The sequence below is a fragment of the Rhododendron vialii genome, chromosome 12a (assembly GCF_030253575.1).
Source record: "Rhododendron vialii isolate Sample 1 chromosome 12a, ASM3025357v1".
Lineage (NCBI taxonomy): Eukaryota > Viridiplantae > Streptophyta > Magnoliopsida > Ericales > Ericaceae > Rhododendron > Rhododendron vialii.
The window spans coordinates 28,115,520-28,141,809 of record NC_080568.1 but is presented as its reverse complement, the minus strand read 5'-3'; the positions used below and the strand labels follow the sequence as shown (position 1 = coordinate 28,141,809).

Below are 26,290 nucleotides of genomic sequence, written 5' to 3'. Positions count from 1 at the left end.
ACCAAACAAATTTTATTTCCCTCCCCCGGCTGTGGCCCCACCACCTCCCCTCGTTTCCGTTAAATCTCAATTCTATAAAGCGTCCATGCTTGTAAATCCACAAACCTCTCTCTATCTCTCTACAGAAAATGAAAGTTCAAGAGAGAGAATACGAATATAGTGCGAAAGTAGAGAGAGATTGAGGGCTGGCAGATGTTATTCGGGCGGCTTGGGTTAGAGAGAGAAAGTGAGGATCAACGAGCAGTGGATAATTGCAATCGTTACTCTGTTTATAACGAACTCCGTAAGTTCTCTAATCTCTCCCCTTTCTCGTTATTCCAATTTCAATTAGAGTGCCCTCTGATTGGGTTTAAATTTGATGACCATAGAAATAGATTTTTCCTTTATTTTTTTTCCGGTATTTGAATAAGGAGTGAATTTGGTTTAAGCTATTAAGGATTACCATAAAATATTAGTAACTTCTGTATGTGAGTTAGGATTCAGAGATCTGATTGGTGATTCTAGGGCTTTTTAATGGCTTGTAGGTATTAAGGTACATATGTGTGTGTGTGCAAGAATGTTTTGATCTTCTTACTGGGTTTTCTGTAAATTGGTAGTGTGTATGATTAGTTTGCTTTCCTAAACACCTTCTTTCAGGTGGTTTTTTAGCATCCATCTGTCAATTAAACTTGTTTTAGATGGTCACTTGATTGCTTTGTGAACAAAAAGTCAAACTTTCTTTAGCAGAATACGGTATTTTTGTTCTCATCTAACTGGCGAATAGTGGTATACTTTTATAACCAAACCAAACCAAACCAAACCGAGCCTTACGTCCCAATCACTTGGGGTCGGCTACATGAATCCGTTTCCTCCATTGGTATACTTTTATATTGACTGATTTTCTGTTGGTTCAGTTCTGACAAGGAAGAGACACGGGCCTTTGCATCAATCCCTCAGTATAAGCCAGTTTATGCGTAAAATTTTGAAACCATGGCAGAGGGTCGATTGTATCTGATATCTCGCAAACTGCCAAGTTCGTAGTATGAGAGCGGTAGATGACAACGCATTCTGTGTGAAATGGAAAATGGCTGTTGGAAAGATTGGGAAGGTGTGTTACTCAAGAAGTTATCCGAACCTTTGGATGTGATTGGGACAGAGGAAATAATGCAGAGTCTTCATGATCTTTCGCTCTCTGAAGCTGAACAATTAGATAATGAGCATCGCAGTGGAGATCAGTCTGATGCGAGTTCGCTTATCCCCCAAATTGGCCGCGACAACTCGATTAATTGTCTACTCCGTTGCTCAAGGTCGGATTATGGCTTGATTGCCTCATTAAATCAAAGTTTTCGCTCTATAATTCGAAGTGGGGAGCTATATAGGTTGAGGCGACAGATGGGTATTACGGAACATTGGGTTTACTTCTCTTGCAGCCTTCTTGAATGGGAGGCTTTTGATCCTATTCGCCGTCGATGGATGCATTTGCCTAGAATGACTTCAAACGATTGTTTCATGTGGTCGGACAAGGAATCCTTGGCCGTTGGTACCGAACTCCTTGTATTTGGAAAGGAGATTATGTCTCATGTAATTTACAAATATAGCATATCAACAAACTCTTGGTCTTTGGGTTCAGAGATGAATGAACCCAGATGCTTGTTTGCATCTGCAAGCCTTGGGGAAATTGCAATTGTTGCGGGAGGTTGTGATCCACAAGGAAACATATTGAGTACCGCAGAGGTGTATAACTCAGATAGTGGTATGTGGGTGACCCTTCCCAACATGATCAAAGCGAGGAAAATGTGTTCTGGGGCCTTTATTGATGAGAAGTTTTATGTTATTGGGGGTATTGGAGTAGGCAACCCAAACTTGCTTACATGTGGAGAGGTTTATGATTTGAAAGCAAACACATGGCGCGAAATTCCTGACATGTTCCCTGCGCTTAACAATGAGGGTGGGGGAATTGATGCACCTGCTACTTCCAACGCACCTCCTTTGCTTGCAGTTGTGAAAAATGAGCTATATGTAGCTTATCATGCGGAAAAGGAAGTGAGGAAATATGTCAAAGAGAGGAACCTCTGGGTTACAGTGGGGGGATTGCCTGAACGGGCAGTCTCCATGAACGGTTGGGGGCTAGCGTTTAGGGCATGTGGGGACCAGCTTATTGTCATTGGTGGACCTAGGGCTTTAGGGGGAGGAATCATAGAAGTTAATTCTTGGATTCCGGATGAAGGCCCACCACAGTGGAGCTTATTGGCGCGCAAGCATTTGGGAAGTTTTGTGTACAATTGTGCCGTGATGGGTTGCTGAAGTCTCTGATTTTTCTGACACTCTGTGCACTAACAGTCTTTCTGGATGGAATTTACAGCCTTTCTTTCTGAAGGAGATGGAGTTCTGAGAGAAAGACTGCTATTTTCCTTCTCCTATTTTACTCGAGCTTCATAAATGTTTTCTTGGAGGAGGTTTGGAGATTCTTTTCTTTCTTGTAAATCTATTTTTCTTATAGATATGCATCTCCACCCATTTGTAGCTTTCATGGTAGTTTATTTAAAAAGTTGGCATCATGTAGTAGGACAAGCATAGACTAAAAGTCGAACTACCACTACATTTTGTTCCAAGGATGAAAGTGGCCTGTTTCACTAAATTTCTCTCATCTAGTGGCTTATGTACCCTTTCATAAAAGTTAATAGGGTTTTGGACCATTTCGCTATACATGCTATTGCATCTTCACTAGTTCTGTGCGTTGTTTTATACATACTGGCGCATCTTTTTCTATTTTATCGAATTGGTGTGATGGTGATCAACTTCAATCCCTCTTTTTTCCTTATTATTCTCCATCATGCCTGACTTGAGGTGAGTTAAATTTTCTGTTTGGCGAAAGCAACTATACAACTTCTGAATTGGCCTTTGAATTACAATTTTCTTGTGCTTCTGAGTGGTTTCTTCTCTGAGAAAGTACCGAAAGATTATGCACTCCAGCAAGTTTGTCCAAATGTTCTTGTTATTATCTGCCAGCTAAGAAAAACATGTTAGTCAAATTGGAACCTTTGGGTTGGATATCCTTCTTGATCTCTGATGCCCATTAGTATAAACGGAGTAATCTTATAAGGAAAACCACCAGGAATACAATAAATGGCCGTATTCTTAACTTTTCAAGTATAAGCCTACAGAGGACTCCACCTCTGTCAACTAACTAATCTGTTAGTGTCAGCTTGTCCATTTTAGTCGCTGTACAATTGCTTCCGTTCATCTTACTGAATCATTTTTAAGATCGTGACAAAGTGAAATTTGACGTTTATTCTTCTTGCAACAAAGTTCTGGGATACATCATTTTTCTTTTTTCCTTGTGTGAAATGCTTTCTGGTTTTAGTACAGTCTATAACTCCAAAATGAATAAACTGATCTCGTACGATCTTTCTTGTATGATTATATCCCCTATCAAACCTGTTTGGCCTGTAGACACAGTAGAATGTACATGACTAAAGACGCTTTAGAAGTAACTTGGAGGGGCTCATGAGCCTACAACCGCATTAGGAGATTTGTATCCTTTTCCAACATCTTTGGCTATAATCTGTCCTGATATGTAGGGAATACTGGAATTTAGCTTAGTTTAGGGGGAAATTACAGGACCTTCGACCTCATCTTTGAGCAGATTTGTATCCTTTTCCAACATCTTTGGCTATAATCTGTCCTGATATGTAGGGAATACTGGAATTTAGCTTAGTTTAGGGGGAAATTACAGGACCTTCGACCTCATCTTTGAGCAGATCGACTTTGTCACTAAATGTTTGCTCTGAGGTTATGGTTCTTGTATTCTGTTAGTTGAAATTGTATGTCTACACCATCTCTTTTTTTGCAACAAGGGTTGCCAAGGCTTTGCCCTGTCTAATCTACGGGTAAATGCAATTCCCCAGTCTCCGATTAGTTATTGGATCTTGAGCTTATTACCAATACAAAGTGAACGGTTTCATTGATGATCTTGGTGATCTGCTAGGTTTTTTTCCATTATTTTCAAAAGGTTTGTGTTCCTGATCATGTCAAGGACCATTGCCTTTGGGTAAATATGGTAACCTTTGTCTTCCAAGAGGGGGGTCACAGGTTCCACGGGCCTCTTTTTGGGTTCTCCATACCTAATTTAAGCTAATCAATGGTTGTTGGCTCAGATGGTCAGGATAATACCAAGGCATCATCAGTAATCTTAGCGGTTTTCAGTAGACCCCCTGCTCTGGCTCTCAAGTCTCAATTCTCGCTCTCCTGAATTTTAGCGGTTTCGGATGTTTTCAGAAGACACTTTCACACTCGCGTTCTTGCTTACGTATTATGCGACTAAGGTTTCACGTTGTTGCTTCCAGTCATTTCTATGGAACTTGTATGTTTCAATAGTAATACTTCACGATTCTTCCCTTTTAAGATTTTATTTGCTAGTGTTTACATAGTACGTAGTAGTACTATTTTTTAAATATCATAATTCTTCCCCAAAATCCTCTTTTTATTGGATTTATTCATCCGTGTCGTGTTTCCACCGGTGGCCAACTTAAGACACGGGCGTTTCCGAGTTGTCATTAGGGTGTCTCCTGCTTAAAACTAATAAAATTAAATGGAAACGTGACCTCCCGTGTTCCTATAAGTTTCTTCGCGTGCCCAACATAAAATTAAATGGAAACGTGACCTCCCGTGTTCCTATAAGTTTCTTCGCGTCCCCGACATGCCCGACACATACGTGTCTTCACGCCCCTGATGTGTCCCGCACGGGCATGGCAACCGATTAGGGCAGAGCTGGACTTTTCAGGGGCCTACAACAAAGATTAAAGATGAGCCCCCTTTTTTAATGGACTATTATAAGCAGCACCAAAGTAAAAGAAGAGCTCCTAAGATTTATAAATTTTCGGGAGCCTAAAGCGGCCGCATCTCGAGCCTTAGCTCAGCTCTAGCTCTGGATTAGCGTATCGGTGCCTACATATAACTTGATTATGTTGATGGAACCCCTCCTCTTTCTCAAATACAATTGGAAGCAAAGTTAGATGAAACCAAAAACACTTTAACATTCCAAAATATTGGGCTCCATGACCATGCCATGAATGGTTAATGCTTCCAACCACTCGTTAATTTATGCTGTCCTTAATTTAATAATAACACCAAATTGTCCTCTCGGTTGGGTGTCTTTTTCAGATTCGTAATTCTTTATTTATATTCCAGTATCACTTTTAGGTTTTTAAAATGCGCTCTCTCCCTTACTTTAATTATTATTTTTAAATATAAAATGCTGGTGATGACCACAATCCACGGCCGGCATTTTGATTTTTTTTTTTTTAAATAGCCCTTTTTTCAACTCTTGTCGTTATTGATCATTGGATGCAATCTAATCGTTTGGTGATTAGCCATCTTGAAATCGGAATCAAATTAGGTTAGTTGATTAAGTACGATATTCCTGATGTGTTGCCGCATATTCTTTAACTGTAATTAAGTTTTTTTTTTAATTGCAAGTAGTCCAAGGACAATTGGACAATTTCTTGTCCTGGAATCTCATTCCATCTCCGAGTGCGCGTTTAGGGTTTGTAGAGATACTGAGCATCCACTACGGAGATGATAACTTTTCACATGTCAAAGTGTCCGTAAAACTATATATAGAGTTAATTTAACGATCGGTTAAAAACGTAAAGTTAGGTAATGAACTCATATGAGTACTCTGGCCTTGGCTAAAAGGTTGATTTGATTTTTAGGCTATTTGATTTTCTGTTCCCAAGGGTTATGGAGTCAAATAAACTTCGAAGGACTTCCAATAAAATTGGTTTTCATCAAATTTTTCTATGCTTTCTCTAAAGTAACTAATTTCTTTTTTTTTTTTTGGTCAAGCGGAAATTTCATACATTAAACTAACAAGTCGGAGTAATAAAGACTAGGTAGCGTAATACAAATATGACAAACAAGATAAACAAGAACCATAGCTAGGTTCTAATTAAGATGACCCACACCCATGGCATCAACTAGAACAAATTCCCTAGCAGCCATTGGGACACTTCTAATAACTATCAAATCCTCCTCTTGCTGGGATATCCTTAACGAGCCAAACAATCAGCAGATTGGTTTGCTTGGCGATGAGAAACGGTAGAACTGGTTCCCCAGCAAACATGCCTGGCCTCCTCAACAATGTGGCGTAGAGCATGATCCGAAGAGGGGGCCTTCATTGCAAAACTTAACTGCCGCACTAGAATCAGATTCAATTGTGACATTGGACATTCCTTCCTTGCTCGAGAATGATGGTAAGGCCTCAGTACAGCGCCCAAATTTCCATTATTGACTGATTCTTTGGGACATAATTTTTTTTTTTTTTGCAATTGATATTTAATCCAACAGTGATAGAGTTCTTCAACAAGCCAAATGTCCAAGGGATATTTGCAAGTGATATTGAATGCATCATCAGGTGTGACGGCTGTTTGATGCACAGTACGTAGGCTGAAATTGGTAGCATTTGGGTAGAATTTTGATGGATTATACTATTAATGTTAGATATTAAAAATTAGAATTATGGATTAATTTGTTGGAAGGGTCCATTCTTGAATGGCTAAAAGATTGGCCAGATTAGGCGAACATTTTATCACTTGCTAGTTGCTAGATTTAGTACCTCATACACTAACATTTCCGATATGCATGCTAATGTCCAAACAAGACTTCGGGTTGGGGCTGTGCAGTGAGGTGCACAACACTCCGAGCCATCGAATCGTGCATCCGACGGCTCGGATCTCATCTCGGCAACTAACGATCGAGATACTAGCTAGAATTTTAAGATATTGCACTAACTTAATTACTCCCAACCTATTATTTAATCCATCTATAGCGGATGTTAGTTTAGTTAGATTATATATATACACCTAGAGGTAGAGAGGTATTGATACTGTTTTGCTAGTTCGAATTCAAGACCTCGATCACACCATAAACGCAAAGAGTGGTGCTACACAATTATCGGTGTCAAGTTCGTGATTAGGATCTAGACATTAATCTCGTCTCTTTGTGTTTCCTGTATATTGTTAGTACTCGGGCTTGGTTGTAGTTCCTTATCTCTGTATTTTGATGGATATCTTTGAAAGTGTCGGATGACTTTTCATGAATGCAATGTGTTTCAGATGAAAAAAAGAGAGGGGGCATTTGAGATGTGGTTCCATTCCATGGAGAAATTTTTGGGTGCCGGGTGGGTACTACGTGGTGCCTGCTCGGTGCATCCAGGCCATCCATTTTAGTTTTGGACCGCTCGAATTTGGAGAGAGGAAGAGAGGAAGAGTGGTGGGGTGAGAGGAGAGAAAGGGTTTCAATTTGGACCGTCCAATACACTTTTGAACGGCCTGGATGGGTTGCTCGGGCACCACGTGGGCACGGCCATGTGGTACCCACCCGGTACCCAAAAATTTCTCCATTCCATTGCACGGAGTTTAACATATTCCTTATTTTTCCCCTTGTACTTAAAAAACTTTTCCAATCTCTCCGTAACATTTTGTTTTCCAATTTTCGACAATTTATCCCTCACTGGAGTTATCAATTTTTTTTTCGTGCAACCAAATTAATTAAGTTCCATAAGGACCATAACATTTTGTTGAATGACGAAAATCTAGTTCTATAATTGCAATCAAATAAATAGTCGAACATGGCACTGTATGCCGATTAAAATCAAAAAATTAAACGAAATCAACTAAAAATATCATAAAATTTGTAAATACATTTTTTATTAAACCATTAAATTTTTAAATATATTCAAAGCTCAAAACTTCTGACATTTCTTAAAAGGACAAAAAAAAACCACAATCTTTTTCTTATTCTCTAAAAGGGTATTATAATAACTGAAAAGTCAATAGGGTTTTTTTTTTTTTTTTTAATCATCCAACTACGTAAGCTTGAATATTTCAAGCAAAATAAATATAGACCTATCAAAAAGTCAGGGGCCGGTGAGGAATAAGGAGATAACAAATAAAAAATATTTGAAAGAACGAAGGAAATGTAAGAATGGGCCAGTGATTTAAGAAATTTATTATCAGGGGATAGGACATTATTAGTTTACCTAATTCAAATAAAGATTGAGATTGATTAAAATAAGAATCACAAAAAGAATATACAGGATATGAGATTCGAATATTTGACTACTCAAAAAGAAATTTGAGAATATATTTTGCCAAATACAGTTCTTGAAGATTTATCAAATTTTGAATTGTCACTATGGGTACTACAACAAAACGGACCCGGGGGCTCTGCTGCCCGAGGGGCACAGGAGCCCCTACCCACACTGCCAAACGCTGCCGTTTTGATTAAATAAAAAATTTCCACCGCCGATTTGCAATCCTATGGAGCAGAAACGTGACTATGAGAGTCTTAGAGACAAAATTTGATTATGTCTCTTTAGAATAATATGATCAGAATAGTAAGATCTTCACACCCATTCAAACAGATTAAAAATTGGACCACTTAATTTTTTAACCATATTTTTTTATATATAAACGGTCTCAAAAAATTAGTGCTCAAATTTTCATTCCGATTGAATCGGTACAAAGATCTTGTTATTCTTATCATATTATTCTAAAAGGTCGTAATTTATTTTTTATTTCTAGGGCTCTAATAATCACACTTGTGCTCCATAGGGTCCTAATAAAGAATATATACTTAATATGAGAGCCCTAAAGATAAAAATGAATTATGACCCTTTAGAATAATATGATAAGAATAATAAGATCTTTGCACCGATTTAAACGGAGTGAAAATTTGAGCATTAATTTTTTGAGGCAGTTTATATATTAAAAAATATGGTTAAAAAATTAAGTGGTCTAATTTTTAATCTGTTTGAACGGGTGTGAAGATCTTACTATTCTGATCATATTATTCTAAAAAGACATAATCAAATTTTGTCTCTAAAGCTCTCATAATCACGTTTCTGCTTCATAGGATTGCAAATTGGTGGGTAAAATTTTTTATTTAATCAAAACGGTAGCGTTTGGCAGTGTGGGTAGGGGCTCCTGTGCCCTCGGGCAGCAGAGCCCCCGGGTCCTAATAAAACAGCTATGTAATTTACAGTTTTTTTTATTATTTAAAAAGTTATCTAAGACAAGCTAGTAGCCAATTAGCTGTCCCCTATCTCCAGAATTGGAATTATAAATAGCTAATTACAGTATTTGCTATAAAGTTGAATGGAAAACGAGGAGAGAGAGGAAGTTTCTACTTCATTTTTAAAAATCTCGAAACCGGTATATGATCCCACAAAATCATGCGATGACAAGAGATAAAGATTAATTCTAACCTTTCATACCTCGATCTATGCGTAAGTCGCGCCTCGACACCTAAATTAGGGGGGAAAAATCAATCATGTGATGACAAGAGAAAATTAAGATCCTAACCTTTTGGAACCTCGATTTGTGCGTAAGCCGCGCTTAGAAACCTGAGTTAGGAAAAAAAATACTCCGTAAATCATGCGATGACAAGGGATAAAATTCTAACCTTTCGTACGTACCTCGATCTGCGCATAAGCCGCGCCTGGACACTTGAGTTAGGAAAGAAAATATTTCATCCATCAATCACCTAATGTAGCCTTAATTAAATCTACGTAAGTCATCAAAAATTCATTTAATTTAAAAAGTTGAAATCGTATGATTTTATCAGACTTTTTGGACGATTGAGTGACGTAAGTGAGAAGTGGAAAATTGGAGAGTTGAATTTTTTTTTTAAATTATGCAAAGTATCGTTAAGAGAGCACAAAAAAGACTTTTTGCGTATAAATATTCTATATTTGGATATTTATATATTCCCTCCACCTTTAATTTATAATTCATTTACCAATTTTTAAATACACAAGCTACAATAATGTTTTAAATAATAAAATAGCCATTAATATAGAAGTTGTTTTGTATCTATTTCTTTCTGGTGATATTTATTGATACTGCTAATGTATGTTCCTTATCCCTTTCTTAATGTTAAAAAAACTAGCAGTGACCCGTGTTATGCACAGATAGGGTGAAAATATAAAAAACAATTAAAAAATTATTTGTTACTCTATTTGTAAATAGACTTCTAACACTAAACCTCAAATAATCTTCACTAAAGTCCCGTTTCGCTATGGTTCTTATTTTTTTATGTACTTATTTTCAAGCCTCGTTTCGGTAAGGGAAATAAGTAACTTATTTTTTGAATTATAGGTGATATATTGTGAGAGAATAATCTGTCTCGTAAAGTGAAAAATAAAAACTTTAGTGGAACGAAGCCTAATGTCTCTTCCCTATTTGTTTATTGTAGAAAAGTCATTTTCTATAATATAAACTAACCATGAAAATACATAGACAAAATCACTATTTTATTATGCTATCGAAAAGAAATTGAAAAGAAGATAAATTTAAATTAACGAGTGGAACCAAAGGTATAGAAGAACAAAGGCAGAAGATAGACGCGGGAATTTTCTTTGTGTGCTTTTCACCAGAAAGTGTGAAGAGCCCATACAAATGTGGGGTAGATAAGAGTTTTGGGCACCGCCACGTGGTGCTCCAACGGCATAGAATAATTACTCCCAAAACCGAATTGTATGTGCTTTAACATTGGCTCTGAGAAATCTGAATCGGAAGCCCAAACCATTAAGGTTGTGGGTACTCAAAAAGAAGAAGGCTTTTTGGCCCCAAGCCCAAGCCAGCCAAACCCAGGCCCACGGTCCGGTTCGGGCGGTTAATGGGTCGAAGCATGTGCAGATAAAATTTTCGCACTTTAAAAGTTACAACTACCCCTCACGTTCAAACTTCCTCTTGTAGTACTGAAATTTTCACATGTTGAATGTTAAATTGTAAATAGACAGAGAGGTGAATATCACTCAACGAGGAAGAATTTTTTTCGTGCTTCCGGACATAGCATCGGTGCCGTTAGTGGAGTCTATACCTAGAGTTGTTAGTGCAGAAAGTCTATGCCCACCGCAATTATCCGGGCTCTACACGCGTGCGGTGAATCCATGCAGTGACCATATATAGCACCGTCGTTGTTAGTGGCTCTTCTTTGTGTGTGGATCGATAATAGTATAGTCTAAGCTCCAGTCAGGTGGGCTAAAAACAGTCCGATAGCCTATACCAAGCCCAGAATTTTGAGGGCTTCAGAAGATGAACCAGGCCTCGACTCGGCCCGTTGCTTGTGTACTGTTCTTGCACTTTTAGCGGCAAAACTAGTAATTATGCTAACTTAATTAATTAATCTTTCTCGTTCATAATGGGCTTCTTTTTTTATTTATGTAGTATAACACCCTACAAAATTTGGAGCTCCTAATTTTAAAAAGAACTTGAAGACCGAAAGTGCAAGCCTTCTTCGCCTTCCCTCGGGGTCGGCCTTGATAACGTTATCTTTTTGATTGATGACTTGCTTTATTTCACTTTCTCGATGACAGTTGAAATATCTCCCAAACGCTCGTTCAATGCATGTTGTTTTCTACTTGAAGATCGATGTCAAGTGTATTGTCTCTCTCAAGTGATGGAGTAACTTGAAGAGGAAAGCCATGAGTTTGATATATATATATATATAATATGACAGCCGTACATTTTATCTTTCTTTTTCTGAAGAGGATGCATGATTGCCACACATGTTCATATTCAAACCGAGAAAGAAAACCATGAAGAGGTAAACCATGGAATTAAGTTTCACTCAATATAAGTTAAATGAATTAAATTCTTGCATCAAATTCTTTTGTTTGGTTGTTATTCAAAACGAATCTCGTAAATAAGTTAAATGAATTCGATATATATGTCACGACATCAGCATCTCTATAATTACTAGCAATAACGATGCGCTTTTTCTTATTTTTCAATGAATTCATAAATATTGCAAATTAGCACATCGTTCAGTATAGTGTTTTGACTACGGAACAAATCAATTTGTACGCGCGGCGTCACCCTTCTTCTTAACTTTGGAAAGGCACTAAAACAAGTCTATAGGTTTGCGTTATACTCGAAGATGTATAAGTGGATAGAAGTATATAGAATTAGCGAGATCATCTAGCAAGTTTTGAGAGGCTACATCTTGGCATAATGGCATCCCTAGACAAGTACCCCTCCAAGCTCTCATTTTGTGTGTCTACCCGAGTCCCACAACCATGATCCAAACCGTTCACCTCGTAAAATCCGGAAAGAAGCATACGTGAGCAAAAAAAAAAAAAGAAAGATCAATTTAATTGAATGTCACTAAGCAAGTGAGTAAGTTGCATCGTGGTCTACTAAATGGACTGTCCAAATATAAAATGATTTTTCCCGCCTATTTTCCAAAATAAAATTTAACTTCTTCACGTGCCTACTGCTTCTCAATCGAACTAATTTGTTGCCGACAATTTTTTTGTTACATGTTCTATGAGATGAACAACACGGAGTACGGTTACGGGATCCAAATGGATCCACATAATGAGAGTTTGGAGAGATATGAAGGGATTGGTTACGTATGAACGGGTCCGAGGGGAGCTGGTCCCCTCCCTAGGACACTTAACAGTAGTACGCGCAGACTGCAGGAACTGATCAATCTTAAATTGAGCTTGACCCTGCTTGTATGTCTAGTCTCTACTTCAACATGGCATGTTTTTGTTGCTCACCTGAAAGAGCAAACAAAAAAAGAGGAAAACGACCACAAGTTGGGCATCCTTTGAGAGGCCAAAGAAAGAGACAGTGCCCCCTGGATTTTTGTAGGGGACCCCTTGATATTTTTGCAGGGGAAGTGTCCACATCACGAGGCACCAGTATGACGTGTCGATCCTACGGTTCCAATCGGAACTCGCCATGTGGCACGTGATGACGACGCAGGCCAGTTATGTGTACTGCACACATTGGGTGCCGGAAATTCAGGGGCTAAACTGAGAGGGGGTTTGGTAAGTAAGGCCAAAAGAGAGATTCATAATTGTTGGATTTTGGTTAGGGCAACTCTCAACATCAAGCGGCTGTGTTCATAGTCATGCCAGTGTAGTTTAGTCTTAGTCATTCATCTCTCTCTCATAGTGGCAATGCCTTGTCATGTCAACATTCACTTACTATCACTTTCTTGTTTTCACATTCAGTAGGAAGGTGTCTACCTGAACAAATTATTCATACATATGGTCCCGGCACGCGACGGAAAAGAACGGTAAAACTTTGACTACTCATCAAGGCCTGTAAGATAAAATGGTTCAGATCGTTAGATTGAACCTTACCGGGTCTTTAGTTTGCATTTGTATGGGAAAGCATATTAGACATGCCAAAAACTTCTTTTCGAAGAGTACAAATTTGTTCGCCCGCTTTTCCGGCGGGTGAACATTACTCAGTACCTTGTGGAGCTCGCAATGAGCTCCAATTTGATAAATCCATGCGTTTCGTTAAGTATTTGGTGCGTAATTCTAGACCAAGAGTTGAATGCTTATTTGGATCAATCATCTATTGACAACTGTGTTGACTATATATATATGGTAAAAGAATAGCTAGAAAACCAAGCCTTACAAGATGAACATATCTGATCATCGGACTGAAGCTCAGTGCGCAGGCTCACATAGAATGGCTAATGTTAACCCACATTATGAGCTGGTAGAAAAAATTGTGTTGCGCTTCGAAGGCTAAATTGATATAAATAAACTTCTACGGGTCAAAATGCAAATACAAGTATTTAGAATTCTTTGCTTTTCCTTGGGAAACCAAGGGAACTTCGTCCCTTCATGCAAGAACTAGGAGAGGGCTAAATTGATATAAATAAACTTTTATAGGTCAAAATGCAAATATTGTATTTTGAATTCTTTGCTTTTAATTCCTTAGGAAACCAAGTGAACTTCGTCCCTCTGTGCAAGAACTAGGGGAGGGCAGATAGACGGTCTTCCCACTTTGTGTAAAGATTCATGTTAAAGTAACTCAATCTCAGGTTTTGGCTTTTTTGGTTGGCGCTTTGCCGGTCCTTTTCGGTGGTCTTGGGTGGTTTTTTGTCGGTGTGCCCTTGTTCCGTTTAATTTTTGTAATCGTTTATGAAGATTAATAAAATCTTTTTGCTTAGCGAAAAAAAAGTAACTCAATCTCACCCGATGACTTTGGTACCAGATTAAAATCATTATCATCCCAAGTCACGGTCAACCATTGATTGTGAAATTGAAAGATAAGTGAACGTTGGGGAGGAGCCCAAATCTTCATTTCGAGAGGTAAAGTGAAAAAATTAAGTAGTTCAAAATTTACCGATTGATCGTACTTTGCATTCATTGATTTTCTTAGGATCATACTTCTGAGCTGCAAATTAGATGACTAGTAATAGCAACTCTGATGGTTCAAGCCACTTTTCTTGAGCCAAAGCTATTTTTTAGCTTACTACAGTATTATTTGGCAAATCTTGGCTAAGTTATCCAATGGTGTCGGAGTTTTTTTTTTTGATGCAATCATCTTCTTCACTCCATCACAACCATTAGATCACCGTCACATAATAGACTCTCAGACCGACTAATAAACCAAAATTAGTAGTTCGTCGCACACAAAAAAAGTACATTAAATTTTTGCACAAACCAGTAGATTGTTGCGCACACGTAGAGTCTCGTGTGGCACAAATCGCACCAAAGGGTAAATATGTAATTTTCCTATTGTAATTTTTCTGTCTGTTGTATTATTAAAACACCAATAATGTCAATGTCATTTGCTTTCACACAGAACAGAAGCATTACTGCCGCAAATGTGAAAGGCTCGATCACTGGTCTAACTGTCTAAGCTGCTTTTACAGGTGGTGATTAATACAAATCATAAAAGCCCTATGGCCATTATTCGTTGGATCACTCAAGGCCAAGTTACACTGCCCTGGCCAGTAGTAGGACAGTTCTACTATAGCCCCAACTTTTAATTTGCCAACTTGAAATTGGACTATAGGATGGTCCAAAGTCTTGGAACCTTTTGCTGCTGCTTTTTTGGACAGCATAGGCACCTCCATTTCATGCTTTGTTTGAACACTTTTAGCCCTACATTTTGAACAGGTATCAACCCAGGCAATTCACAACAAATTTTTTTTTTTTTTTTTGATCATCATAAAATGTCAAAAGAGCTACAAAGACCCAAAATTGGGGCCTTCCGTTGGTAATAACGATCATCAAATTTCGGGTTATCCATCTCAGTAGGATCTCAGCAACTTTTGAGTTAACCGGCCCAAGTTTGTTTTTAGAGCGGTCGTAGGGAATAGCATTGTGTAACCAAATTCATGGGCCACTCTGGACCCAACAAACACCAACTTCATTAGCAAAACACAAGGTACACATTATGAATGAAAAATTAAAAAAATGGTGTGAGAAAAAAATGATCAATTGGTATTGGTATCGCGCTTTGGCTTATCTCTGGCTACAATCAACTCATATCTCCAAAAACCAAACTATACTACAAAAAAAAGTATTATGTACGAGCATATTCACCACACAATTTCCTACAAAATAATATTTGCATATTTAGGCATTAGTTTAATCTTGCATGGCTCGAAATACAAAGATTCGCCGAGAACAATTGTAACATCTTATGCATTTTTGTATTTTTTTGGTTGCATTATTTGCACTAATGTACGAATGTATGACTGATTAAATAAACTAGTAGAGTAAAGTTAATTTTTGAACATCCTATTAAAAAACTTTGGAGCCGCCACTGAACAGATAGCCGAGGGACTACCTCCTTTTCAATCTTTCAACTTTTTGGCAATAAGAACGCTATCAGCTTCTATTCGGTTTGGGTTTTGAGAGAACTTTTCAAGGTAATGAGTGGAGAGAAATAAATAATAATATGAAAGTAATAATTTAAAAAAAAGAAGAAGCACTTATTAGTAACCGTGCACTAAGAGAAGGTTTTGAGTTTAGAGACCCAAAACGAAGACAGATGCCTCCTCCACTCCATGTAGGATCGAGTTCATTTAAACTGTCCTTTCAATCTTTGGACTGCATTGGATGAACAATCTCGACCCTTGACCTTCGAAGTTACACACAACTTGTTAGCCAATTTGTTGGCGTATTAGGGTGACGACATTTAATTGGAGAGACCTTGATACAAAGTCCAAATCACAGACTTATCATCAGTGTCCGGATCCTTATCAGGAAAAAGGTCACATTTGCTTTGTCGCATTCTTTCTTTTTCTTCTCAGGCGCTCCTCGCACGTTTTTCTCTCCTCCTCCTATGCTCCCAAGGCCGGCTCCGGGGTAAGCCCTGCAAGCCCTCAGGCTTGGGCAACCCCCGGATTGGGGCAACCAAAAATAAATAAAAATTTAAATCAGGTATAAATATAAAAAAAAAGTTTCCCTTAACCAGCACAAACAAAATGGTTGGCGGAGCGGCAACTATAAGCTATGAAGGCTCTGGGAGCGAAGTTCGAATTTGGGGATAACTTCTTTCCTTTTCCACCTTTTTTTTTTTTTTGTTTTCCTCCCCCAGACCCCCACAATAATAGGAAAATAATATTACTAAATTACTATGTTGAATTTTTTTTATTTATTCTTACATTTGATTAAAGCAAAAGTTAAGTTAATTAACATGGTTTTTGTTTTTACCTTCGAACAACTATTTCGAAAGAAAGGATAATTAGTTTGGCTATGATCTCAATTAAAAATGCGGCGCCGTTTCACTAAGAGCATTTTTTGATATTGGGGCTTTCTTTAACTTTTTACGCTTTTCGAGATGGGCTATTCTCGTCACATATATGATATATCAATTAAAAAGTCTAAAAAGCCAAATAATCAAAAATTAGCGGAATAGGCCCCGAGTTCTTAGATAAGTAGAGTACGACAACTGAATTGACAAATTTGCTTCAAAAAATCGAAGGAAAAGTTATTTTGTTCGAATCAGATCGTGCTAATTATAAAGTACTACAGTAAAACTAGAGTTATATTTACGATGTTGATTTTTTTGATGTTATTTAAGCTAAAGGAACATTAAAAATTTGATGTTATTTTTTGTACTTGTATTTTTTTTATTTTGTATGACTTAATAGAAGGTGGGCAACAAAGCATGAAGTTGGGCTTGGGCAACTCAAGTGTCGGGGCCGGCACTGTATGCTCCCACCTCTATGAATGTGAGATAGTTGAGACTATCTCTTTAGGGAGAGAAGATCTCCCATTCTCTCCATTATTTTTGGACTCAAGCGCCAGATCTATGAAACTGGATCTGGACGGCAGCGTCTGCGGTGGGTTCAGCCCTTCGGCCTGCGGCGGCACGAGCTCAAGTTGGTGCGGTGGGTCATCTTGAGAGTTGCTCTTCCCATAACTTGCTTCTCCCCTTGGTCTCTCCACCCACCTTCATGAGTGTGATTGATGGGTCCGAATGATGAAGCTAAAAAATACACACATCACGCGATTGAGAGTGTGTTGAGACAGGACACGGAAATTTCAAACTTGATAATGCGTTTTCATCAAATACTATGTGCCTTGATCCCCTGTTCTGAATATACTATGTACTATTATTGCTACCTTTCTTTTCAACTTGTCATAGCTTCCAAGTTGTAAGGTGTGACAGGAAAAGCTAATATTTCGGTGATCATATTTTGGATACCATGTGATGCGTCGTTAATATATTGATAGAATTTATCTCATTTGGCATCTAGTGAAACACATTCTACCTATACAATAGTGACACATCTCATGGAATCCAAACTGGGTCACCATAGCATTGCTCGAGAGGAAATGGACATTGTGCGGATAAGAGAGTCCGAGATGAAAAACAAATACATGAAAATTCCAAAGTTAGAGAGATTTGATGTCGTTTACACAATTCGTTATCCCATTTTTGTCTTCTCTATCAAGTAGTAGATTATAGAAAGATTAAAAGGGTTCAAACAATTGATTAATGTTTTCTTTCGCGGATCAAAAAAAAAATGTTTTCTTTCATGACTCACTTTAAAAAAAAAAAAAACAACTTTGAAACAAGAGATGCATGTATTTTTTTTTCCTCCGTAAAAGGGTGGGTAGAATTGAATGAGCTAGCGTAGCGCGACCATCGATAGGGGAACTCATCCGACCTAGAATGTTCAGACATAATAAACCATAGGTGGCCTGGTTGGAGAGAAAATATTGCCATTACCACATCGATCGTGGACTCCGTCACGAAGCTCCCAAATGAAGTGCAAGTTAAAATTGAAGCCCTCTTTCTCAGCCACCTGGTCCCATTTATCGAACCCAAAACCGATTAGAGAGGAGCAACCTTATGTTAGCTGCTCCAACCACTTGAACTACCACCTGGGTGGTAAGGGATGCATGTATCTGAGTTCATATCTTATTACAGTTTGGTGGACAAATTGCAGCGTCAAAACATTCAATTTCCTTAAAATACTAATGGGGATATGATTCCTGTGAACTCACACATTATTAATTCCCTAATCAAAGAGGTCAATACACACAATGGACAAAAAAAGGGAGGGCCATATGCCATACCCCCCAACAGCCCCATACCAGCAATGAGGAACAAACAAGGTAGCAAGCTTCTTCTTTCTTTTTTCTCTTTTTTCCCTTTTTCGATAATTGAAAATATCCGGAATAGTATACACATCTCGACTAATTTATGCCAAAAAAGAATCGGGACAAAGATTCTGTACAAACTGCTCACAAGAGTTGATAATACCAACAAAATTTCATATCTGAAACTAAAAACAGAGTAGAACTCCAAGTCGCAGGTCTTGATTATCGAGCCGAATCCTTGGGGTTGTGTTTCTGGTAGCAAGTTAACATCTAATATTATTAAACACAAAAAAGGGGGGAGAGGGGGGGATACAATCGATTAATCCCCATCCTGACACGTGGCCGGTTACGATTAGTGGAGCGAAGTAGGTGAAGCAAAACAGGGAAAAAGACAAGAGAAATCGCAATATTTTTTTTTTTTTTGGGAGAGTTAATTAGAGGATTAAGATTTAAGACCCTACCCCGATGGAGTGATAGGTGCTCATGTTGTGTAGCACAGGGACAAAGATGGACCCCGATTAAAAATTTGCATTAGTTGTTAACCTGATGGAGTGATGGGTGCTCATGTTGTGTACCACAGGGACAAAGATGGACCCTGATTAAAAATTTGCATTAGTTGTTAACGACTATACTTAAGTCGTTAACAGGGGCAGGTTCTGTTTTCCCGGGGGTTGTGGTTTGGGTGTCAGGGGCAGTTTTCAGGCTTTCCGTTTTGGATTTGGGCTTGGCCCATTTAGGATTTTGTTTTAGTCTCTTGCCAACGCTTTGGTCTCGGGTAGCCTTAGGTTATTACTATTTCCTTTCGGTTGCTCTTGTCCTTTTAATCTTTACACTTGTCTTCGCGCTTTGGTCTCGGATAGCTTTAGGTTATTACTATTTCCTTTCGGTTGCTCTTGTCCTTTTAATCTTTACACTTGTCGAAGATTAATAAAATTTCTTTTGCCGAGAAAAAAAAAGGGACTATACTTAAGTCGTTCTAATTATAGTTAAGTTAATCTCGTGTTGGTGGCTAATTATGTGTTGTCTTTTTCTGAGTCTGTCCTCTTTTTAAGCCGGCATTCCACCCTCTTCCAACTTCCCCCCGCTCGGCTAGAGAGAGAGAGAGAGAGAGAGAGAGAGCAAAAAGAGTGATGTCTAGTAGAAGAGTGAGAGGAGGTTCCAAAGCAAGAAGTGAAGATGAGATCAATAATCTCCTCCTTAAGCTACGAGCAATACTACCAGATCAATCTAATTCAAGTTGCACCGCTACAACAAGGGTAATGATATATATTATGCTGTATAAGTGTGTGTGTATATGCATATATAGTCCTCTAATTTCCATCTCTTTTCTCTTTATGGATGCTCTCTCTCTCTCTCTCTCTCTCTCTCTCTCTCTCTCTCTCTCTCTCTCTCTCTCTCTCTCCCTCTCTCTGTGTTAACAACAATGCTGCTGCTGGATAAAAGGTACAAGGGTGCCAATGTCATGTCAAATGCAAAGTCTTAGGAAGGGAGTTTCTGAAGTGACATTACCTCGATAGTGCAGTGAACACACATGCGGGAGAGGTCTCAAGCTCGAGTTAGAGTATATAAACAGAAGGCGAAGACAGAATTTTCACTCCAGAGACCTATTTACTGAAAATATGTAAACAAACATGAGTATAGTAGAGGTGGTTATATGAAACTTGGGGTGGACGGTCACTCGTGTACCGTCGCCCCTCGTCCATCCATGGAACAGCCAAGGACAGGAAACAAAACAACATACATGCAAGCTAGACGCAAAATAGGAAAAGTTATTTATCGAATATGTGTGCAAGCTAGGGTAGTCACCTGGCAACCAGACTCATCAGAAGTCTGTTAAAGCATCCAACTCCAAATCAATTGGCAAAGAGTGAAGAGGCTGCCCAAACTCATATACTAGTTTTGGAGGAGATATTTAACCGATGTGAGACAAATCCCAATACTCCCCCGCACATGCGACCCCTGACTCGCACGTGGAGAGGTCAACAAAGGATTCGGAACACACGAATCACAATGAAATAAAGTGCAACTATGGCACAAACAAAGGGGAAAAGCCTCCGAAACTCTAGCTTTGATACCATGTTAAAGCATCCAACTCCAAACCAATTGGCAAAGAGTGGAGAGGCTGCCCAAGCTCATATACTAGTTTTGGAGGAGATATTTAACCGATGTGGGACAAATCCCAATAAAGTCTTTGGTCGGAAATTCGACTCCTACACCCGTGTACCATAAGTTCATGTATTAGCCCAGTTCATATGAGAAAAACCCGTTGGTGGATGGTAAGATTCATCTCCTGGATTAATCAGTCCATTGGACTAAATACGTACCGAGTTATGAAAACAATGTGCAGCGATCTGATTGCAAAACAGGTAGCAGCAATGTAAACAAACAATACCAAGCAAAATGATTTTTAAAAAATAAAGATGAAGAATTCGGTGTAAAATGATTTTGAAAAATCGATGTGAGATTATAAAACTAATTAAGTAAATATTCTTGTGATATATATATTTTGTGTGTACGTAGGTACCAGCATCAAAGATTCTGAAGGAAGCATGCAAATATATAAAGAGGCTGCACAGAGAGGCGGACGATCTGAGTGAAAGACTTTCTCAACTACTTGCCTCTATGGATACCACTGGAATTGATGCCAACATTCTTAGATCTCTTCTACAGCCATAGTCTCTCTCTCTCTCTCTCTCTCTCTCTCTCTCTCTCTCTCTCTCTCTCTCTCTCTCTCTCATTTTCCCCCTGGTTTGGTTGGGGCCTTAAGAGAGATTGAAAAAATAATTCAGTAGTTAGCAACCAGTATGATATTTAGATTGTGTGTTTTTTTTTTTTTTTTGTCTATGTTGTGTGACAATCATGCATGTAATGTACTAATTGTCAAGGGAGTATTGATATGATATTTGAGGTCCTACAAGGATTTTTAATCATGTAGCTGACTAAATTATTCTATTTTCTTGGATTTGTTAATTAGTATGATTTCCACAATTAGGAGGCTATAGAAAGATAATTGATTTTTACACCCCTTTATCTACCTGCACTGCCGCCTTCTTCTTCTTCTTCTTCTTTTTTAACGTTTTCAGTCATGGGAAATTATACTATTGTCATTTTCAGTTGTAAATAAAAATATGTATGAAGGATAATATTATATTTGGAAAAAATGCATCTCTAAAATAGTAATAGGGAAGTGCTTTAATCAATTCCCAGTTGAAGCGAGGGTAGGGCCGTAAACGAACCGAATCGAGCCGAACTCTGTTAAGTTCGGCTCGGGTTCGTTAAGCTATGAGTTCGGCTTGAGTTCGATTCGAACCTGAACAACTTGGCTCGAGTTCGGCTCGTTAAAATTTTTCAAGGCTCGGGTTCGGCTCGGTTGGGTTCGTTAAGGTACTAGTTTGGCTCGGGTTCGGCTCGGGTTCGATTAGAACTTGAACATCTTGGCTCGAGTTTGGCTCGTTAAACTCAAATGAATCTAGCCGAGCCGAATCTAAGCTCGAATTGAGCTCGTCAAGACTCAGGTTTAATTCGGCTAAGCTCATTAAACTCAAGCGAACCCAAACTCTCTCATTGATCATATAAAATTTGGGAGAAAAATAAGTATTGAATTATATATACAACCTTAATATTTTTTACATTTACAAATAGACCCCTATTGAATTATTAATTAAATTTAAGTATAAGTTCGCGAACCTAACCGAGCCGAATACCGTTAGGCTTAGGTTCGGCTCATTTACGGAACCAGCCTAGAATTGAGATTCAGGTTCAATTCGTTTAGTAGACGAATCGAACTCGAACGAGCTCTTACCGAACCGCGCCTCGAACAATTCGTGAATAGCTCAATTCATTTACAGCCCTAAGCGAGGGTATTGTGATTGCAATTGTGGGTAAAGGAAGCTAGAAGATCCGCCAGATAGGACTTCTATTCCTACCGTAAATCACATAATTCTTGTGTGTGAGGGCAAGCGAGCTTGAAAGATTATGTGACCGTTCCCGCCAATCTTCATTTCACAAATATAGGCGGAACCCATGCTAGATATGCACACCATCTAAGGCCTCGTCTGATAAAAGTATTAGAAGAGTTGAATTCGTAAGGAGATGAGATTAGGATTGGAATTGGTAAGGAGATGGAGTTGGTGATGAGTATATTTGTTTGAGATGAGATTATTAATATCATGTTGTTTCACATGGGATATAATTGGATTGATAGTATATATTTTTATTTTTGCCCTTCACATGTGATAGAATTGGTAAGAAGATAGAATTGGTGAAAGCTATTTTCGTATTTGCATGTGAAGAATTGGTAAGGAGATAGAATTGGTGAAAGCTATTTTCGTATTTGTGCATTGGCAAGGAGGGGATTGGATTGTTAATACCAAGTCCCCCAAGGTATTGGTAATACCTCCTAATGAGGGGATTCACATGCCCATAGAACTAATAGTTCACACCTTCATTGTGAAAACAAACAAAAGATTAGTCATCCCTTGGGATTATCTGTCCAATCCCAAGACCGAAAGAGATTAACAAATGGGACCTAAAAGCAACCTTGTTTGCTGGCCTGAGATCCTCTGTGCCAAAAATCCCCCTATGACAAATGCATTTGGGCCGTTAACATTGTGTAAATTTTTGCTATATTTTAAAAATTTTATGTAATCCAACAGCCGAAAATAAACTCAGCACAAGGACACAACATTTTTTCGGCACAGAAAATCTCGGGCACGGTTTGGGACTTTTCCACCTTTGGAGACAAATTCCTAACAAATCTCAAAGCTAGTTTTTTTTTGGTATGGGCCCTTTTGATTAGACCATATCTAAGCACCATACTTTCTCAATGAGGAAAGTTGATTTTTCATGGCACCTACTTGAAAACGGACGCGGGGGCTGCTGTCCCAGAGGGTACAGCGGCGTGCTGCTGTCCCAATTTTGAGGCCCACCCCGGTCTCGCTCCGATAATCTGAATCGTTCACTTTGTAGAGCTCGTCGAGTAAAACAACTATGCAAAAAAATCAGCTTAATTGGATATCATTAAGTACCTGATCGGAGCCCATATAACTCTCAGTCCATGGGTTACAATGGATGATCCAGTGTTTCGGATCCATTCTTTTAAAAAAAAAAAAGTTCCGATCAGGTACTTAATGATATCCAATTAAGCTGATTTTTTGCATAGTTGTTCTACTCGACGAGCTCTACAAAGTGAACGATTCAGATCATCGGAGCGAGACCGGAGTGGGCCCCAAAATGGGGGACAGCAGCCCCCTCCGTTGCTTGAAAACAGAGTCATAAGTTCGCTCCTAAAATCCTCAATAATGCTTCGACTGCCACAAGAATGCATTCGTGTTGTGCCCCAAGCAAAGCAGGTCCTATTGTGCTTATTATACGAGTTTCATCCCGAGTTCAAAGCAAGTGTCCAAACCATCCATATTGTTCAGCTCGTTGAGTATGTAGCGTACCAAAAATTTACATTGATCGTATACCGATATCCACATGAACAAACATTTTTCTCGTGAAAGTTTTAAGCAGCTCGTTTAGTAAAGTTGTAAACAACTACTCGTATAAAACACTTATGTCGGATCAGTGGGGCTTTGGGTCCATACGATAAGCACAGTTCAAGGAGCTAAAGGTGCAAAACATTGATCAATCCAAGAGAAACCTGGGGAGGACTAGCTGAAGCTTTCCAGCTTTTGTCTAAGAACCCGCAGCATCTCAAAGACAGGCACTTTAAATTTCTCGCAACAGCTACACATTTAATATCTTAGCCATGTTGTAACTCAGCCATGTTGTAACTCAGCATACATCCTCACTAGTAGACTCCATTTCTTTTTTTGCCGCTAAAAAAAACGTTGGAACACTTTTAGTCACAGACGTTACTGGCTCTCGTCTGCATGAAATAGAAAAGCAACCATTTTAAGCTGAAAGAACGTAACTATTAATTACAGTGCAATTGTAAAAAGTTATAACTTGTTCTATGTGTTCATACACTAGGTAGGCATATATGCACGATGTCAAACATGTTAACCAGTTTGTATTTCTCTCCAAATACTATTCACATTGTGCAGTGATTATGCCCAGATACAACGCAGCAGGTAAATTCATGGAAAATGGAACTCAAGGGTTAGAATCAAGGTTCTAAAAGTCGCTAGGCGCTAGGCGGGCAGGCACCGCCTAGCGCGTAGGCCAATTAATCAGCGCCTAGACATTAGGCGGATTTTTCATTTTTCTAATCTTTTATAAAAATATTCTCCTACACCCTTCCCAATTTTCAATCATGTAAGAGAACTGGTAGACTGGAAATGTGTAAATATCATAGTAAAACTACACCAAAGCCCCTTATATCACCACGAAACTAAAGCCCCCAGATTTTAAAAATCGCATCATCTACCCTCCAAATTATCCGCCTAGCCGCATAATCCTGCCAAATAGGAAAACCAAAAAGGTAAAAAACAAAACCGAGCAAAACGTCAAAGCCTACCTGGTCGAATGACCATTCCTCCGGTAAAAGCGGGAGAAACGCTTTGGTTCTGCAGGCATAGAAGGCCCACTTTCTGCCACTGCAAACTGCAGGTAAAGTAAAGACCACATCAAACAATGCCAAGAAATAGGAACCTATAACAATACTTCATGCAACACAACAACTGAAAGGGAAGAAAAAATTAAAGTGAGCAGTTTATGCTTTTTTGTTTTTTGTTAACTATTTGACAAAGTAGTTTTCCGAATTTGAAGTTGCTAGGCCAATATATTGCTAGTTTACTATACATCAAACAACCATGGGTGAATTCAGCTGGCATTCTCACTCAGAATTCTCATTTTCTTGCTCATTCAAAAATAAAAAATTCTTCTTCTCATTGCAAGTTTAACTTCAGCAAATTGCAATATTCCATGCAAAATATAAGCACACAAGGCATTTGATTCATTGAAGGTCTACTTCAACACAAGCTTAAAAAACATTCATCAAATCTGAAACATAAATCAATATGAATATAACCAAAAGAACAAAATGTAGCAGATGCCTGCATATGATGTATGATGCATCAAGAAAAGAAGCAGGCCCTAATTTGCTTCATCTCCGAAATATAGATGTGTTGCCAATGGATCCCCAATTCCTTGTCTCCCGGCCTGAGTAAGAGTACAAATCCCTCACAATTAAAGTTCTATGCTGATTTGCAATCCAAAGACAAGTCCAACAGCCTAAGCCTACTCTTCCGTTAAGAGGTTGCAGCAGAGCAAAAACTATCCCACATATAATTGACTCCCTTTGAATGTGTGCTTAGCTGCATCAATCTAAGAGTCTATTTCCAACTCATTTCTACTTGAATGATACCAAGTTAAAAATGTTTCAAAATCAGAGAGGGATAAACAAGAAGGATAGCGTATTAGAATTAAATTATCAATAAGGCACCACCTGTCAAAAATGAATTTAGGCATTAGTAGTCATGCAAAATGAAATTTTGAGGAAGTAAAATCAAATGCATTATTATTGAGTGACATCTTCTCATAGATACATACCCGTAATAAAGATTTAAACCCAGCGGGTCTAGTTCTCCACAAGAAGCCTTTCTTGAGGGACGTGAGGATGAATTCATCCACATTCCTTTTTGCCCATGTTTCCCATGTTGTCTTGCCTTGCCGGGACTGCTACATAACATAGGGATGTGAATCACTGAAGCAGCCATTAGCACTGGTGAAGGGATCAGCCAGGTTCCAGCCCCATCTCTTTCAGCAGCACAGAGCGAACTCTGTGTCTTGTTCTTTGAATCCATTAACAACTGTGCATTGTCTACCTGATTCCATGCCTACCGGCTACCACAGCAATACACTATGGCAACATGCATACTGAAATCAGGTTTAGTGTCAAGCTACTTGGTGTACAATCAGGAATCAGCAAAAACTAAGCACGCAAAGTTTGGATGCATATTCTCGAATCCTTGAAATCTCAGA

General features: G+C 38.6%; 2 protein-coding genes across 5 annotated transcripts; one reads left to right on the top strand and one right to left on the bottom strand.

The window, feature by feature from the left end:
- LOC131311483 (F-box/kelch-repeat protein SKIP11-like) lies at positions 1-2,706 on the top strand. The gene is made up of 2 exons (XM_058338973.1): positions 1-283; positions 894-2,706. The coding sequence occupies exon 2, from the start codon at positions 1,057-1,059 to the stop codon at positions 2,281-2,283; it is 1,227 nt and encodes a 408-aa protein (XP_058194956.1). The 5' UTR covers positions 1-283; positions 894-1,056; the 3' UTR covers positions 2,284-2,706.
- A 21,070-nt stretch (positions 2,707-23,776) lies between these two features.
- Positions 23,777-26,112, bottom strand: LOC131310843 (uncharacterized). Of its 4 annotated transcripts, none has more exons than XM_058338078.1 (3): positions 25,859-26,112; positions 24,825-24,910; positions 23,777-24,233 (listed from the first exon to the last, which is right to left on the bottom strand). In XM_058338078.1, exons 1-3 carry the CDS (start codon positions 26,110-26,112, stop codon positions 24,220-24,222), a joined length of 354 nt encoding a protein of 117 aa, XP_058194061.1. In that variant the 3' UTR covers positions 23,777-24,219. The 4 variants fall into 4 exon arrangements, with proteins under 4 accessions (XP_058194061.1, XP_058194058.1, XP_058194059.1 ...); XM_058338075.1 differs by having other exon boundaries at positions 23,777-24,183; XM_058338076.1 differs by having other exon boundaries at positions 24,825-24,903.
- Between the last annotated feature and the right edge of the window lie 178 nt (positions 26,113-26,290).

Coding starts and splice junctions, on each gene's coding strand:
- LOC131311483 (XM_058338973.1), top strand. CDS start 1,057: ATGGAAAATGGCTGTTGGAAAGATTGGGAAGGTGTGTTACTCAAGAAG.
- LOC131310843 (XM_058338074.1), bottom strand. CDS start 26,112: ATGGATTCAAAGAACAAGACACAGAGTTCGCTCTGTGCTGCTGAAAGA. Junction 24,904..25,858: donor GGTTTAAATCTTTATTACGG/GTATGTATCTAT, acceptor TGCAGTTTGCAG/TGGCAGAAAGTGGGCCTTCT. Junction 24,184..24,824: donor AGGAATGGTCATTCGACCAG/GTAGGCTTTGAC, acceptor CGTTTTTTTTAG/CGGCAAAAAAAGAAATGGAG.